Below are 16,960 nucleotides of genomic sequence, written 5' to 3'. Positions count from 1 at the left end.
AAAATGACTCAAAGAATACATACTCAGCTCAAAACTAAAAGTAAACAACTTGTGCAATTTCTTTTTCTATAAATCTTTTATTTTGCAAGTCAACACATAATGCTTGAATAGATCCAACTATATTTACACCTATCAGAATACAGTAAGGGGAAAAAAGTATTTAGTCAGCCACCGATTGTGTAAGGCTAGATGTGACAAATGCACAAACGTGTTTTTCAGCATCCCTTTTAGAAAGTATCTTTGTGATCATAGCTATATTGTGAGCCTTAAATGATAAATCCAGGTCAAATAAAACCCTAGGTTTTAATTGTTTTTATAAAGGTGGGCGAGGTCAGAGTTACAGGGCTACATGAATCAACCCTTTCCTCATGACCCCATAGGAGGAAAGAAGCTCATTGTGAAAAGAGATTGTCGCTCCAACTCCACTTTTCTTGGTAATACAAAAAACAGAAACAGACGACAGTGCTTATTGTTGTCACACCACTGACTTTGCCGACCTCTAGTCTAAATCCTTTAGTACCAGAGATTTCGCCAGTGACACCTAAATAACACAGTCTCTTTGACTTAAACTAATTCTTTGACCGTTTCCATGATCATGGCTTTTCATACGTAACACAGTACTAACATAAAGCATTGCATAAAGCCGATTTTCTCAGCTTTATTGCACAAGAATTAGGTTAATTGTGTAAATGATTCAAGATTTATGGAATGTCAACATTGGAGCTAAAACTCCGATATCAAAGGGTTAAATAATTTATAAGGGAAGTGGAAGGTTTTGAAAGAATCGTGGCAGTTACATTTCACTAACAAATCAATGAAAAGGAAGTAGATTCAATTTCCTAATGTCTACTCGAAGTCTGTCTATTCCTAAAAAGTTCCATTTAAAAAAGATGTTTCAAAGTTTTAGAAATCTTAAACAAATTGTGCCTTTTAACTGAAAATTTGAGACGAAAATGAAATTAATACAATGTCCTCTTTGCAAGGAGTTTTGCCTGATTGTTCCTAGGTTCTTATGGTTACCTATATAACAGTTTCTTATGTTTTATGTCAGCTTCACGTTTTAAGTCAAAAAGAAACTTTTTGAGATTTCTTGTAAAATTTTACAATAAATAAATATATTTTACAACTCGCATTGTTATTCATCTGTTTTAGGCTAAAATAAGAAATTTAGATCAAATCTAAAATTGAATTGATCATACATTCATACTATGAAGAGGCAGATGGTATGATATAAATATTTAAAGAAGAACTTTAATAATGCTTTCGTTTTTTCATTGTCTAGTGATAGAATCCTTCTTAGTCACATCCTAAAAGAACATCCCACGTGAAGCTCTTCTAAAGTTTACACACACTCACAGGGTTAAAGTAATCCTTCTCTTCGTAATTGGGAACATAAACATCAAAAGAAACCTAATCTCCATCACCGTTTATGAATTTATTGTAATGCCTTTTTCTTGTGTTCAAACTAAAAAGTGGGACATTTCACGAGGCCAGGTGTAACCTTAGCTTTTTTAGGCTAAAGGGGTGAGGGAGATAAATAGGTAGGTAGATAGGTATATTGACTTGGCTGTTGACTAGCCTGAAGCTTTGGGAGTGGAATATTTCAGTCAAAGTCTCACTGGACTGTCTTAAGTAATCGACGTGATAAATGTACTTTCATGGAAAACCAGCTTTTTCCATATTAAAGCAAAAATTCTGGGAGATTGTCAGTAAAAAATGTTAGAGGTTTTTTTTGGTGTGTGTGTGTGCGTGTCTCATGTTGCCATATCTTTGTGTTCGATGCAGGGCTTTGGAGAACCGTCAGGGGAGCACTGGCTGGGGAATGAGATCATCCACAAGCTGACCAGCTCCCAGGAATACAGCCTGCATGTCCAGCTCAAAGACAGGGAGGGGAACGAGGCCTTCTCGCACTACGACCGCTTCTACATAGACGGAGAGGAAAACAACTACAGGTGGAAACATAATGCAGCTTAAGGTCGTTATTATTCAAGCAAACAACATTTTCTTTAATTAAATTATGAAGTGGTTGTACCAGAAGCGGTAACAGAGGGGATGCCACACAGAGATCTGACAGCATGTTAAAGTAAAACGCTTAAGAACAATTAGTTCCACATATATGACATCAGCAGGCTGTAATTATTCTTTGAGCGCTCGTCAAGAGCCTTCTCGGGTGGAACAATCAAAGTGCAGCAAATGCCCTACAAGTTTTTTTCTCTGCTGTTTAAATGCCAGCATATTTTTATGAGTTCTCAAGTCTTTCACACACTTTAAAACACGTTTTTGTCGTCCTGAAATGTTGTTTCGAATGAAAAATTGAATTGACCCATTTGAGTTTGCTTCGGATCTTAACAGCAGTGCCCTAAAATGCATCTCTTGAAGGAGCACAAAAACGTCTGGAAATACTCAAAAGGACCTGGCTGCAAGAATCATCGAACAGACCTGGAAGTCCTCGACCAGAAATAGAAATATCCCCAATCAGCCAGAAAAAAAAACAAAAAAAACGTTTTTTTTTTTTAAATGGTGACTCTAACTCTTTTTCGTTTTAAGCTTTAAAACGTATTTTATAATCCTGATCACTTTATTCTGAAAGTGATAAAACAATTACCATTTTTTTCCCCTAATTTAAGCTTAACCTGCCCTCTAAAACTTTATTTTGTACTGGTGACTTTAACACTTCCCCCTGATTCACATTTTTAAAGCTAAATTTTTTGAGCTTTTAAGTGTATTGTAATGTTCATTTCTCTCTGTAAACACCCCAAAAGCGGTATCTTGATCAGTTTACGCATTTCTAACCGTTCCTTTAAAAACCTGTCTGTGACGACCCGCTACTTTGGGAGTTGGGAGGGGCTGTGCTCATTGTGATGACATAAAGTGTGGAACAGCCCCTTCCTGGAAGAGTCTGCACCGCCAGCACCGTCCCCAGGCTAACAGACACACCCACTTTCTCTGCTAAGGTAGCAGTGATTGGCAAGACGTGTTTATTTTATATTCACAAAATGAACATCTATCTTTGCAAAAGTTTGGATGTTATTTGTTTTCGTGGGCTAAAGACAGACACGCGGCAAAGGCCAGCTCTTGGTTGAAGTCATGTAATGGCCGCCACCCACACAGAGCCAAAGGCGGGGCCTCAAAGATCGAATTGTCTTACTTGTGGGTAGGAAAATGAGCTTAGAAAATAATTCCTATTTTTATAAAAACATTGTTCTTTAGTGTGCCACAGGAATCACATACATGGATATAGTTTACTCTGAAGGGGCTTAAGAAAAGCACACTAAAGGCCCTTTGAGCTATAATAATATATGTAATATTTCTGAAATTGTTTTGAATGTGAATTTAAAAGGCCTTGTATGTTTATTGTTATAAGATTATAAAACTTCAATTTTATTTAAAAAAAAAGCATTCCTCCACAAAGAACGGATCTGTTTCACATTAGCACAAACATAATCAACTTCATTTTCAGACCTTCAAAATAAAGCTCATTGTTTTGTAACCCTTGTCCTATCCTAGGCACTTTAACGTTGGGATTCGGGTCATCTAGACCCACTAGACAGTGCTCTGAACCTTTTTTCTTCAATGATTTGTGATCTTCACTGGTGTCCATGGATTACATGAAATCTTTCCACCTTTATCCACCTTTGTCATGGTAGGGAGAACACGTCAATGTAAGGGTGGGGTCATCTAAGATAGCACAAGGGACATTTCGTAAAATCTTTTGGAACCAGGTCACTTTACAAAGCTTTACAGTTTTGTTTGGCACAAACACAAATCCCACTCTGATGCATGTACAGTGTTCCTTTTGTTTATAAGTATAATAGCCTGCAAAATGCACTGAACAAAATCAGTGAGACAGTGAAAGGTGAATCATGAAATAGCAAGGGACCACTATCATAAATAAATTAAATAAATTATGCTTTGACCTAAAGTTGCATGCTTTACGCTTCTGCCCGATGATGTCATGTGTCATCTTGTTGTCAGCAGCCAGGTCCCTCTAAAATGCAGCTCAATCTTTACCTCCACGGTAACCCTACAATCATTAACAAGATTATCTCCTGGCAAGCTGAAGCTGTGCTTCCTTCAAAAAGAGACAGAAAGAAAGTGCAAATCAAAATAGACTGGGGTAGATTTCACAAAAACTCACTGGGATTTGCCCTTATGCGGTAAAAGTTTAGAAAGCTTATGATGTCGGGGCTGACAAATTATGATCACATGTGGGTGTTTGCTTCCAAGAGCTGTAATTGTGCAGCAAATTCAATTTGCCTGAATTTCTTCCACATCATAGCGGGGCAAAATTGAATGTTCTACAGTCTTGCCTCTTGGCTACTCAGTTTGAGGTGAAGCACCTGACTGAATGTAATCACCTCTGCGGCCTGCTGGATCTTAGATCACCTTCTCTTTAACGCGTTCAACGTGTAGGGGCTCCCACGGCACAGGGAAGACGCCGGCTTGGCCTGCGGAGTTATATTATTCCCAAGCCAGACCTGTGGCGCTCCACAGATGGTCAACTGAAGAAATTCTCATCCTTAACTGCATCCAGCGTGCTCCCTGGAGCAGCATGGAGGTCCTCACCTCAAAGTTCATGCATTAATCATCAGTGTGGCAAACCACCTTCTCATCTGAGCCAGCCAAGAATAGCTTTCCATATAGTAAAGAAAGCAGCAGACATTCCCTAAATGTAACACTATCTTCATTAGGAATGCATACAATAACAATGTAACAGACAGTCACCTTGAAAGGAGTTAGAATGTGGTCCGTGGTGTTGGTGGATGAGCTGAACCAGCATGTCTGGATGGGATGGCGAACGCAAATGTTTAGGCAGTTAGAAAAGCTGCCTTCCTCAACCTGTCCAACAGGATATCCCATAGCCTGTGGTCACCATCATGTCTAATTTAATAGTTTTGTAGCTTAATTCAATTTATTCTGAAAAGTATCGCTTTAGTTGCATGACAAAACATCCCACTTTCTCCTATTTCATCATTTTGCTTGCTTGTCCCAAGCGCTGTCACCTCAAACCTTACTTTGGCATCTCTCCGTGACGTGTTGTCCTGGCCTGTGAACTCACAAATCCACAAGGAGGATTCTTCATTTAGTCATCACAGACGCGTGCCCCGGGCTACAGAGGAGGGGGACGAGGAGGCAGCGGATAACTCTGCAGAGAGCGTAGCACTAACAAGACAGAATGACCGTGCAAAGGAGAGAGGGCCGTGCAGCAATACTGACCTCCCTCGTCTTCAAAGCCATGCAAACATGGATGGACAAAGAAAGGAGCGTGTGCAACTGCAGTTTGGGAAAAACTACTCACATGGGGGGGGGGGGGGGATTCTTTGCGTGTGTTTTACAGACAATGCACAGCATGGAGGAAAAAAAATGGGAGGCTTTCAGGTTTCTTTTATTTTATTTTGACATTTATCAACAACGGAAATCTGGGGGAGAATTTACATTATTAAAACAAAAAATACTGCAATATACCCCTGAGTGGCTTATAAGAGCTACAGAATGCAACCCTTTTGTTTATTTACTTTTCCCTTGGTTTTCCAAAAAGTGACTGATTTTGGTGTTTCATCAAAATACAAGCCTTTCAAATGATTCATGTAAAGAAACAGCAAAGACCTTTTTTTCTTGGTTTTTGTTGATTTTACAAAGTAAAATACGCCTGCAGGCAAACCACCTTGTGGAAAATCTAAACTGAACATTAAGAAGCAGCACGTTTGCCTCTACAAACCTCATCATGTCAGTATCTATTGACAAAAGAAGCCTTTAAAACCATAAAGTTTTGTCAGGGACCTAAGAGATTCATTTTAGAAATGGTAAAAACAGCAGAGTTCAGCTCCACATTCTCCAATTTAAATGACTGCTTTTCTTTAATGAAAGTCTGTGTTAATCCTCAAACTTTCAGCCTCCACGCCGATGGCTTCAGTGGCACCGCCGGACGAACCAGCAGCCTCACCCACACTGGAAGCCAGTTCAGCACCAAGGACAGAGACAATGACAGCTGCACCTGCAAGTGCGCTCAGCTCGCGTCCGGAGGTAAGCCGTGTCTATCAAATGGTGCTGCTCATCTGCCGCCGTCTAAAGCTGTCTCTTTATAATCTCGTTTAACATTTCTGTGCACCTCCTTGTAAATGTCTTGCAGTGGATTTGCATTTCCCTTTGCGCCTGTATAAAGTTATTGCTGACTTACAGATGTGCGCTTTGGCTTTTACATTTCCTGAGCTTGAAACTCAATGGCCTTTTTTTCTCCTGATCTCTATGCAGGATGGTGGTTTGAGGCTTGTGGTCCATCCAACCTGAATGGCATTTATTATCCTGCTTCCTCTAATGTTGTCCGCTACAATGGGATTAAGTGGTACTATTGGAAGGGTCCAAATACGATGGCTACCATGACAACCATGATGGTGCGACCAGCTAATTTTTAAATGATTACATTTCTAGAAAAAATTACAGAAAAGGAAAAAAAAAACTAAAAAAAAAAAGGTACTGAATGTTTTGGGAACTTTTCAGCCTAAACATTAATATATGGAACTTGAAAAACTAAAGGCTGGTAGTTTTTCTAAATAGAATGAAAGTTTTTAATCAAGCACAAATATGAAAGGATCCCAAATCCAGTTTCCATGCTCATTGTAACTAACACAAACAACCTTTGTAGGAATCAAGATGACTGCGTTCTGGTTTGGAAAAGGCAAAAGTGTGGTCCTTTCACAGTTTGGTTTCCACAAACCAAAGAAGTAAACACAGTTGCATAATTACCGTTTATTTCAAGAAAACAACAAAAAAAGCCCAAATCCGAAGAAAAGTCAAACTGCATTAGGGATAGAAAATCAAATCTAACTAAACATGTGCTAGTAATTAGATGAATATATTCAGATGTCTAGCAGGACTAGCCAGTATTTCTCTTCTCTCATTTTGTTTTCTTTCCTGTAGGCTATTTTTCATTTATTTGATTGATTTGATTTATTTAAGTGTCATGCACTAATGTGCCCAGCCCACACGGGCTTATATGACACTGAAAAACAGAATACACAATACATAGAGATACATCCCCATCACAAAAAAAATCCAATAACCCCCCTAATCAGAGTCTAACAGAATACAAAGTGTCCATTCTTATTGTCCATGCCTTTGACACAAAATTTGCCAAACAAAAGATTTCATTTAAGTAACACTGCTCCCCAAAGTAGAATCAGGTCTAACTTTAATATTATTTTTTTCCAGACAGTTTGCCGTTTGTTGCTTTCTGTAAATACTTTATGGACCAGGAAAGGGTGTCAAATTTTTTAACACATGCCCAACAATCAAAAACACCGTCTTCCCGTTGGTTGTAGCGTTTCTGAAGTCATTTTATTGTCAATTATCTTAAAGACCCAGTCCAATGAAAATGGTGCTTTTGGTATTTTAAACATTTTTATGACAATGGAGGACATTAATAGAAAATTAAAAGTACATTGCTGAGCATTACGTTATTCAAACCGTTGAGAATCGGGAGCAGATTAAAAAAATACAGATTGTATTTGTTATGTAGAAAATAGGCTGATTGGGCCTCAAGCTCCCTGCACCGCTCCATTCTGATGCATCCACTTGTCAACAAATAGATCCATGTACGTCTTTGTTTTCCCTCGTCTGAGCTGGAATCTGGATGTTACTCACCATTTTGTTGCACTGCTAATGATAGTTGTGAGGAGCTGTAAGCTAGCGGGGGATCATGTAGACAGACAGCTCAGTTATGGGTGACAGGAAGGGGCAGGGGGGTTGTTCAGTAACAATCATTCTGCCATCCACTCAGAGGGGAATTTGTAACAAACTCCTGCTGCTCTGCAGAAACTGGCCTAGAAAACGACACAGGTTTTTCAGATTTTGGCTAAAAATGGCATAATTTTAATTAAAACCCCACTGGGATCAAAATAGATCAGAGCGTGTCTTAATACCACCATGTCACTTTTTTTCTCAATAACATCTAGATTTTAAGATTTATTTCCACATTGGAACTTTTGTACTTTTTCTTGTGTTAGTGAACAAAACAAACCCCGTATCCAAGTGTCTCAGTTTTTCTTATGCAAGAATGTTTTTGTTGTAAAGTAAAACTATTTGTAAAGGGATGTAATTTAAAAAAAGAAATCAATCAAATTCAAAAATGTATTTCCTACTAAGGCCTTATAAACTCTTTGCCTTTGTGTTTTAAAGTGTTTACAAGTATAGTTGAGTGTATATAGGTCCATATACAATGTCGTTTAGGATAACCTAAACTTGAGTGGTTTACCATCCTTCATGACATAAACACAACAATAAAGAAGAGCAGCTTGACCAGCCTTTTCCTTCTGCCTCCCAAAGGGGTTTTCATTAGGAATATTCTCGCCACACACACACCTCTCGTAAAGAACATATTTGTGGGACTTTTTGCTCATAAAAGACCATCATACACCTCTGCTGATGTGATTTACTCTCACAAATGAATCATAACATTATCTGGGTACTAAGCAGTAAACTTTGTTTGGATTTTGTTCAAAATGTAACCTGACAAGGAGTTTTGTTGCCCGTTACCCCACCGAGCCAGGTGTTTATCTTCATGTTTGCTTCGCCTGCTTCAGCGACTCACACAAGCTGGAGATAGGAAGTCAGATGAAGAGCGCTTTGCACCGCTGATCTGATGAATCATCCAATAGCACTGATCCCCGTGGTTCCCATTAGGAAGCAGATGGATTGTACCTCAACTAACACTAACCTGCATCTGCTGGTGCACGCCAGGGACGGCAGCCCTTGCTAAGTGGAGGATGACTCATGGGGATGTCGGCCGGTCATGTCCACAATCCCTGCAAAGGACGGACAGAGGGAACGATTAAACGTCTCATCTTCACTTCTTCTGCTGCTGCTGCAAATTCATTACAAATTCAGACATTGCAACCAGAAATGTTGTTTATTGTACAAACATTTTAAGCTGTGGCTTATATTTGCTTGTAAAATATTTGGAAATTGTATTCAAATACATAAAAAAGGAGACTTTTTATAGAATGTTTTGTGCTCAATAAAAGACTCTTTTTAATGTACTGTCAAACGGTTTCTTAGACTCAGTCTTACAGTAGTGTCTAAAATATTTTGTTTTCCTGTGTAATTAATGATAGAAACGTTTTAGAAATTCGAAGTACTAGAGTATTTGGAAGTGGATGTAATGCAAATACAAGTGAATCAAATGACAGGAGCCTTAAACGATAGACCTTAACCGTTTGCCACCAGATATGTCGCTGGTGAATCCTAAATAATACACACTCTTCGACATACTCCTCAATCAATTTTGCGTCAATATGCAACACATTACTGACGTAAAGTGTTGCGTAAGGACCCAAAGAGGCTTTTCTTTGCTCCTGAATCCACTGGATTTACGTTAATTGCTGAAGAGGGTAGATAAAAGAATGTGAACAGTGGAGCTTTAGCTCTGGAGTTGAAGGCTTACTTAAATAAATAAATAAATAAAAACCCTGCCCAACACGGTGCATGAGTCATCTGACACCACTGCTAAACAAGTTTACAGCCTCCAAGTCCTGGACAGGCGATGTGTCACAGCAGAGGGGGACGGAGGTGAATCCATCAAGGCGGCTTTAACAAAGACCACTCGACGTGGTTCACTGGCTCAATAAATGAAACGGTTTAGTTCAGGCAGAGTGAGTCAAAGCAGAACCTGGTCCGCTGTGCTTTCAGACTGGTCTTAAACTCTGTTGATCCATTTGGAGGCACGTTTTAACATTCAGTAACTTTGACAATTTATTTTTTTTCAAATGGCACTATAAATACATTCTCATTGTATCAGTCAAGATAACTGAGCAAAATCAGATTCTTCTTTCATCCTGTTTTTCTTTACAGTGGGAATGAGGCATGCCATGATTCCCAGTTTAAAACCAAACAAGTTACACCGAGGGCAGGCAAACGTTTAACTTAGAACAAAGGGTTCTAGTTTGCAAGTTGACAAAAGGGCCCCATAGGAGCACATGCGTGGAGTGTTTTGGTAATCCACCTCATTAATAAAAGAAATAACATAGAATCTGGATGAAACCTGCTTTCATTTTGACTGACAACTCACACAATATATATATATATATATATATATATATATATATATATATATATATATATATATATATATATATATATATATATATATATATATATATATTTATATATATGTAAGAAGATATATGTAATAAGATGTAATAAGATAAGATATATGTAAGAAGAGAAATGCTGCGTTCATGTAGTGTAGGAAAAATGAGTGTCCGACTTGAAAAACACGCATGAGTGTCAGAAAAAAAACAAATTATTCCAATGAATGCAGATTAACTTTCTGCACCTAAATAAAGGTCAGTTTATTTTTACAGCACCATCTATGGTACCACAGCAGAAAAAAAAAAGATTTTTTTTTTTTTAATAAAGGTTATTAATATGATTAATTCTGTTTGGCGGGCCAGATTAAATAGATGAACACATAGACCCTGGGCTGCAATTAAGTCATGTTTGGTCCACTAAGTGGTTTTTTGGATCCCAAATCACTGAAGGACAAGGCAATGGTTTAAAACAAGCAACTACTTGAAAACAGTTTGAACCAGGAACAGTGAATTGTTGCATCCCTACTGCACACTAATATGTGTACATTGGAAGTTTACATACCCACAGGGCAAGTGAGCCCTAAACACACATTCTTGACTGTGCATTTAGCCCATGGTGTTTACACTGGACAAGCAGGGAGGGGCTTCTTTTTCTACTGTTTACTGTCATATGGCCGCCACCTACAGTTGAAAGAAGCTTGGAAAAAATTGTCTGAGTGGTGCAAATTTCGCCTCTATTCTGATATGTGAAAGATTTGGTGTGATGTAATTCCAGCCGGGCACAAACCGCAAGTAATCATTTCTCCTCCATGATCCATATTTAAGCAGCTGCATTTCCGTGAGTTAAAAGTCCAAACGTCACCACCAAATCCGTGTCCCGATTGGTCAAAGTTCCATTGGTTTGACTTTCAATGCGCTTTCAATAGCCGCACGTTTTGTACGTAAAGCCCGAAAATGGTAATAGACACTTATATAGCATAAACGCTGGAATTTTGAACGTGGAAGACCAAAATGCGCACTTATTCGTGTTTGAGTGCGCGTTGCCGGGGGCAATGTGAAAGTAGCTTAAAACGGATTTATTATTTATTATAAATGACATATACTTTTATAGAGCTTTGCTACCTTCCTTGAAGGCCCAAAGCGCTTCACAGTCACAAACCCATTCACACATTCACACACTGACGGCAGCTCCGCTGCCAAATACTGGTACCAACCTTCCACCAGAGGCAACATGGGGTTCAGAGTCTTGCCCAAGGACACTTTGGCACATGGGCAGGCAAGGTGGGAATTGAACCTGCAATTTTCTGATCAGAAGTTGACTACCACTGTACCACGGCCGCCCATGGTTTATTGGTATATTACATTCATTGATACTTGTTAATTAGCAAATTTAAAAAAAATGTTTTTTTTTTCTAATTATAACTTTTCTGTCAAAATCATCACTCAAAAATTGAGGTTTGAACCGAATGAGAGGGACATTTATCAGTTGCATCTCTAGTTGGATCCATGTCTGGACCAAGGTTTGGAAACTAAAGTGTTGTGTCAGCAGATTCCCCTTTAATCTCCTTAATGTAAATACCTCTATAGCATCTAAACCTTTCACCTCCATCATGATAAATGTTTATTGTTTATACTTATCTATAAATATCACAGATACAAAATAAACCATCATTTATCATCAAATATACTTTGCAAATATGAAACAAATATATGATTTGTTGTAAAAGCTTCCAAAACACTATATGCACAATATTTGTTGGTGTTTCTTTCCCATTTGCGCCATCAGAGCATCAAATGTCCAGACATTAAACAAGCTTGAAATGACTGTATGACCGCTCAGCATCTAAATGACCTCTCCAAACTCCTCAAATTCACCTTTCCTCTGATTCTGTTCATGGTTGTGAAGTCAGGGAAGATTTATGTAGCTCCCGGCAATTTCACGTCTAATTGCATCTTCTGACATTCTGTGCAGCTTCCTTGCTTCTTCAAAACGACTATTTATTTCTTGTGGCAGATTATCTTTTGATTCTGCCTGACTCTGCTCAATGACTGTTAGCTTCACAATTGTTTGGATTTGGTGGGACAAAAGGGTGACTTGCTGGTTCCTTCTGTTTTTTTATGAGCATTGTATTGATTGTGTGCGGTTTTCCATGCTGTTTCTGACTGGTGTTCTTTGCTGTACCGATATAATTTCTCAATAAAGTGTAATGTACTTAAATTTCCATTCAACTGACTGTTAAGTGTCTGTCAAGCTAAAACTCAATCCTTTTTTTTTGCTCAATACTTTGAGCACAACTGTTTAGTTGTTACCTGTCTAAATTAACCAAATTGAGACAAAGAAGTGAGACAAAAATACAAAATAAATAGCTTGCCAGTGAGTGCAAGGGCAAAGGAAAAGCTGTACATCCTCATACACAGTCTGTTGACCTGCCCTGTATATTAACCTTTGTGAGCAGAGCGCAACCTGGGCAGTTTCTGCTCCGCTGGTGCTTAAGAGCTGCCTGAGGATTTATCATCCAACCCAGCTAGATGGCTAGATGCAGAAGAGGCGGAAAATGTACCATCTGTAAAAGGAGAGAAGGAGAGCGAGGGGTAAAGAAAAATTGGAGGCAAAGCCAAGTGCTCGTAAGTCCTTGTCTCCCTCTTGTTTCTACCCTGTCTTTGATTCATAAGGGCCATGATGGCCAGCCAGGACGAGGGCCAGGTACTGCATTTATGGCAGGCGAGGGCAGAGGACTAATTTGTACTACAAGTCCTTGCTGTGTGGTTTACTGTGTCAGCACGTTGAACAATCAACAGCATTCATTAAAAAAGCAATCCCATCCGTAAATCAGTCTGTCTCACCCCATACAGTAATTCCTATGTCTGCCGGATCTGCCGAAAAAGGAGAATGAAGACGGGCAGCAGTGTGTCATGTTTGGAAGGCAAAAGAAATGCCTTTATTGCCCATTTGGGGGCACTGGTGGCTCAAATAATTTCAACCTCTCTTGCGCTTCCTGGGGTGTGAAGCGATGTGGGCTCGGATGCTGCTGTTCTTCCTGTCTTTTCCTACAACACACGTTTGGATTATATAACTATGCATTCATTAACTCCTCCAATACCATGTGCTGCCCTCAGAGCAGATGGTTCACTAAAGGCTACGGAGGACATTGTGGAAGATGGAAGAGTACTTCGGAAGAAAATTTGAATAAAGCAACTTAGATCAACTGGTGATCTAAAAAAAATACAGTAGAAAAAAACAACAGTGGAAAAACAAAACTGAAAGCCCAACAGAAAACAATGCCATTTTAGGTCACGTTCACTGTAATCAATACTTGTTTTTTGTTGAAAATAGTCTTCTTTTTTAATGGAAACCCTTTTGCTACAATCAGACAGTTTTTATTTAAACAACAGCTTATTACTCCAACCCTTTTTTCTCCTTTTTGTAAATTTTTACCTGATAAGAAAAAAAAGAAAATCTTTTCTCTGTGTCTTGTTTCTACGACAAAGTTTTTTTACATCAAAACTATAAAAAAATAAATACACTAATGAGAAGAAAGTCGTAAAGTTATGAGGAATTTGTCGTAATTTTAGAAAAATAAAGTCTAAAAATCTCAAGAAATTAGTCATAATCTTATGAGAAAAAGTTACAGAATGATGAAAATAAGTTTTATTTTCACATTAAAACATTGTAAATTTATGAGAAAAATTTTACGAGAGTAAAGTTGTAAAATTATGGGAAAAATCACAGTTTTACGAGAAAAAAATTGTAAATTTTTGAAAAAAAAAGTTTCAAGAAAAGTCGAAAAAACTATTAAGAAATTGTTGTTTTTTTTCCGAGAATAATGTAAAATTTTGAGAAGTCATATCTTTACGAGAAAAAAGTTGTAAATTTATGAGAAATAGTTTACAACAATAAAGTTAAAAAATTATGAGGAAATTAAGTTGTTAACTTAAAATAGTTGCAAACCTACGAGAATAAAGTAATACAATTATGAGAAAAAGGTTGTTTTTTACATTTAATAAGGTTGTATATTATTGAGAAAAAAATACATAAATAGTTGTAAAATTACGAGGAATTAGCCGTAATTTAACAAGAATAAAGTCGTAAAATTATGAGACGATTGTCACGATTTTACGTGAATAAAGTTGCAAAATTAGGAAAAAAAGTAGTATTTTTACAAGAAATAAAGCTGTAAATATATGAGAAAAAATTTACACGTACAAAGTCGTAAAATCATGAGGGAAAATATACTCACCAATGACTTCCATGAGCACAGCACCACAACCTACCCTCCAGGCGTTTTTAAAAGCAGAGGCAATCTTCCGAACAAAAATGCATCATAGATGATGAAAGTTAAAAGAGAGTGCAAAGATGTGTTCCTGCTAACAGAAGAGGAACAACTGTTGAATCACTCTGGGAAGCAATGATGAACAATGATGTCAATTCATAGGAACATGGAGCATTAAAACAAAACTAAAAAATTCAAAGAATTTTGAAATACAATTTTAATTTAAAATTCCCCCAAACTTTTGTCAACATAGTTTTGGAATAATTGTATTTTCACACAATCGCTAAAACAATGTTTGTTAACATCAAAACATTCAAAAGTCTGCAGGTGAGTACTGAAATCAACCCTTTAACACAGGGGATGTCACTGGTAACACTTAAATAGCACGCCCTTCACCTACACTCTAACCAATTAAACTAATAAGGAGCCTCAGCTCACTGACATGAAGAAAAGCAGCTTTTAATATCATCTTTGCGCTGTTATGCAAACTTACTTTAGCTTTTCTCTTGACAGAAGGGTCAGATTGCGTTAATTACATTAACCTTTCTCTAGAGTATAGTTGCATATACATTTATAAATTGAGCATATGCTTTGATTTGCTGCTATGTTGGTCTTTAACCCATTTACACTGGTGCTGTGGCCAGCGACATTTTAGTTTGATCGTTCATGCAATCAGCGTCAATCAGCTGATTCTAACGTGGAGAATCCGTTGGAATTACGAAATGCGCAGTCTAAGAGTCTAAAAGACACTTAACCACACAGTGATCTAGTTTCAAAGAAACCTGTAAGTTCCTTTAGATGTCTACTAAATTTGGTATAATGGTTGTCTTATCTATCAATAAATGATACAAGCAGTTGCTACACAAAAATATCTCAGCGCAGATTCTGGCTGGCCATTTTTGATTTCATCTTAAAATTCCTCCATCATTCAAACATTGTCCGATACTACTTTCTTCCCAAGAGGGAATGAAAAGGTAGATCCCTTTAAGTCCTGTCACTTACTAAGGTTTTTTTTATTTTTAACCGGCATTATATTACTGTTAGTCTTGCTCTTTCAAAATATGTTTAAGACATCCACTTCTGTCCTCACATTAGACCGTAACTAAACACATTTATCGAGTTTGAAACACTGCTGCAAAATACAAGACGAGAAATTGATGCGGCATTTATCAAATCATGCACATCCGTTAATGTGTCTCTGCATTTCAGAACCAATGGATGTGAATTGTAAGCATGAAGAAAGTGGCACCTTGAGTATTAGGCACGTACTCTATGTGGACAGAACACAAAAGGGTTGCTCTGATACAACTGTCATAGCTGTGACAGGTGCTACACAGTGAGGGAGCTTTGCCACAACATGAATGATCACATTTTTTCTATCAAGATCAATTTCAGAGCCAAAGACCAAATGTCTGGTGTTAGACAACAAGCACATCATTAGGCTTAAATTGTGCTTTCATACCAGTCAAAGACACATATCAAGGGGTAGTTGTGAGTCCAAAATTACAAATATTATATATACATATGAAAGCACATTTAGAAGATAGTCTCCTGCAGCTTCCCGCTGAGTGCGTGTTGGTTCAACCAGCAAACATTTAGCATGGCGATATCTGCTCGAGCTGTTGGGCTCCACCTCCAGCTGTCCTTGAACAGCAAAATCAGCGCGAAGCTGCAGGAGACTATCTTCTAAATGTGCTTTATTACTGTTATAATTATTATTTTTATTAAGCGCCTGCTCGCTCATCTGTTTTTGAATCCGTGCAGTCAGGGTTTTTTTTCTTCACTGCAAGGAGGACCCAAAAGACGGGTTAGCATTAGGCTAATATGTGCTAAAAACATTAGCCGTAGAGGTACTTAAAACTCTGTGCAGGCAAAGAGCATCTTGGATGTTAGTGTGTGGGAATTAAATCAGCCTTTATTTTGTTCTGGACACCACTGGAAACACAAATTCATACGATGGTTTAGAGTTTCTCAGATCTGCGTAGCAGCACTTCCGCCTTCGGCGATCTGGAGCTTTGGATCGTGGGGCTTCGCACTCCGCTATGCGAAGGCGCTGCCGGTCCGAAGACAAAGCAAGTTTGGGGGACGTTTCGACCGAACCGCTGTGTGTCCGAAGGAGGACCGCGGAAGGCTGGAATGCTGCTGCACAGTCCCGAGAAGCTGTGTACAATCATCGGGAGAGGACAACCGTCACAAAACCCTCTCCCCTGCCGCTAACACAAGGCTACAAGCCTGGCCCCACTGCTCATAGCATGTCTCTTAGCAGCCAGACACACGGAGATAGCACTGACGTCATCGCCCCGCCTCCCCCTCTGGAAATGCTCAGTCGAATCAAATTATGTGACACTATTCCCAAAGTGGATGTGAAAATGAAAATGGAATGAGTATTGCATACTCATGGTTGCATAAAAGTGCAACCAGAGCATAGTCAACTGTCGAGTGTGTAGTGACAGAGAATCAGTGGCTTATGTCAAGTCTGTGTGTTGGGGGGGGGACCTCACAGCTCTGGGGAAGAAGCTGTTTCTCAGTCTGTTCTTGTGGGTTCTGATGCTGCTGTATCTGTGCCACCAAACCATGGTTTCTGGTTTGGGTACACTTTGATGG

General features: G+C 38.5%; 1 protein-coding gene across 1 annotated transcript in view; it reads left to right on the top strand.

The window, feature by feature from the left end:
• Positions 1-9,043, top strand: part of angpt2b (angiopoietin 2b) — a 28,436-nt gene extending 19,393 nt beyond the window's left edge. The window contains exons 7-9 of the mRNA XM_004074025.5: positions 1,786-1,952; positions 5,894-6,024; positions 6,253-9,043. Of these exons, the coding sequence (XP_004074073.1) occupies positions 1,786-1,952; positions 5,894-6,024; positions 6,253-6,413 (459 nt within the window). The 3' untranslated portion in view covers positions 6,414-9,043. The remainder of the gene's footprint in view (positions 1-1,785; positions 1,953-5,893; positions 6,025-6,252) is intronic.
• Positions 9,044-16,960: the final 7,917 nt, after the last annotated feature.

This window comes from Oryzias latipes, chromosome 11 (genome assembly GCF_053564925.1).
Source record: "Oryzias latipes strain Hd-rR chromosome 11, Olatipes_Hd-rR_3.1".
In the NCBI taxonomy this organism is placed as follows: Eukaryota; Metazoa; Chordata; class Actinopteri; order Beloniformes; family Adrianichthyidae; genus Oryzias; species Oryzias latipes.
The sequence above is the reverse complement of the archived record's forward strand: the minus strand, read 5'-3'. Positions and strand labels throughout refer to the sequence as shown.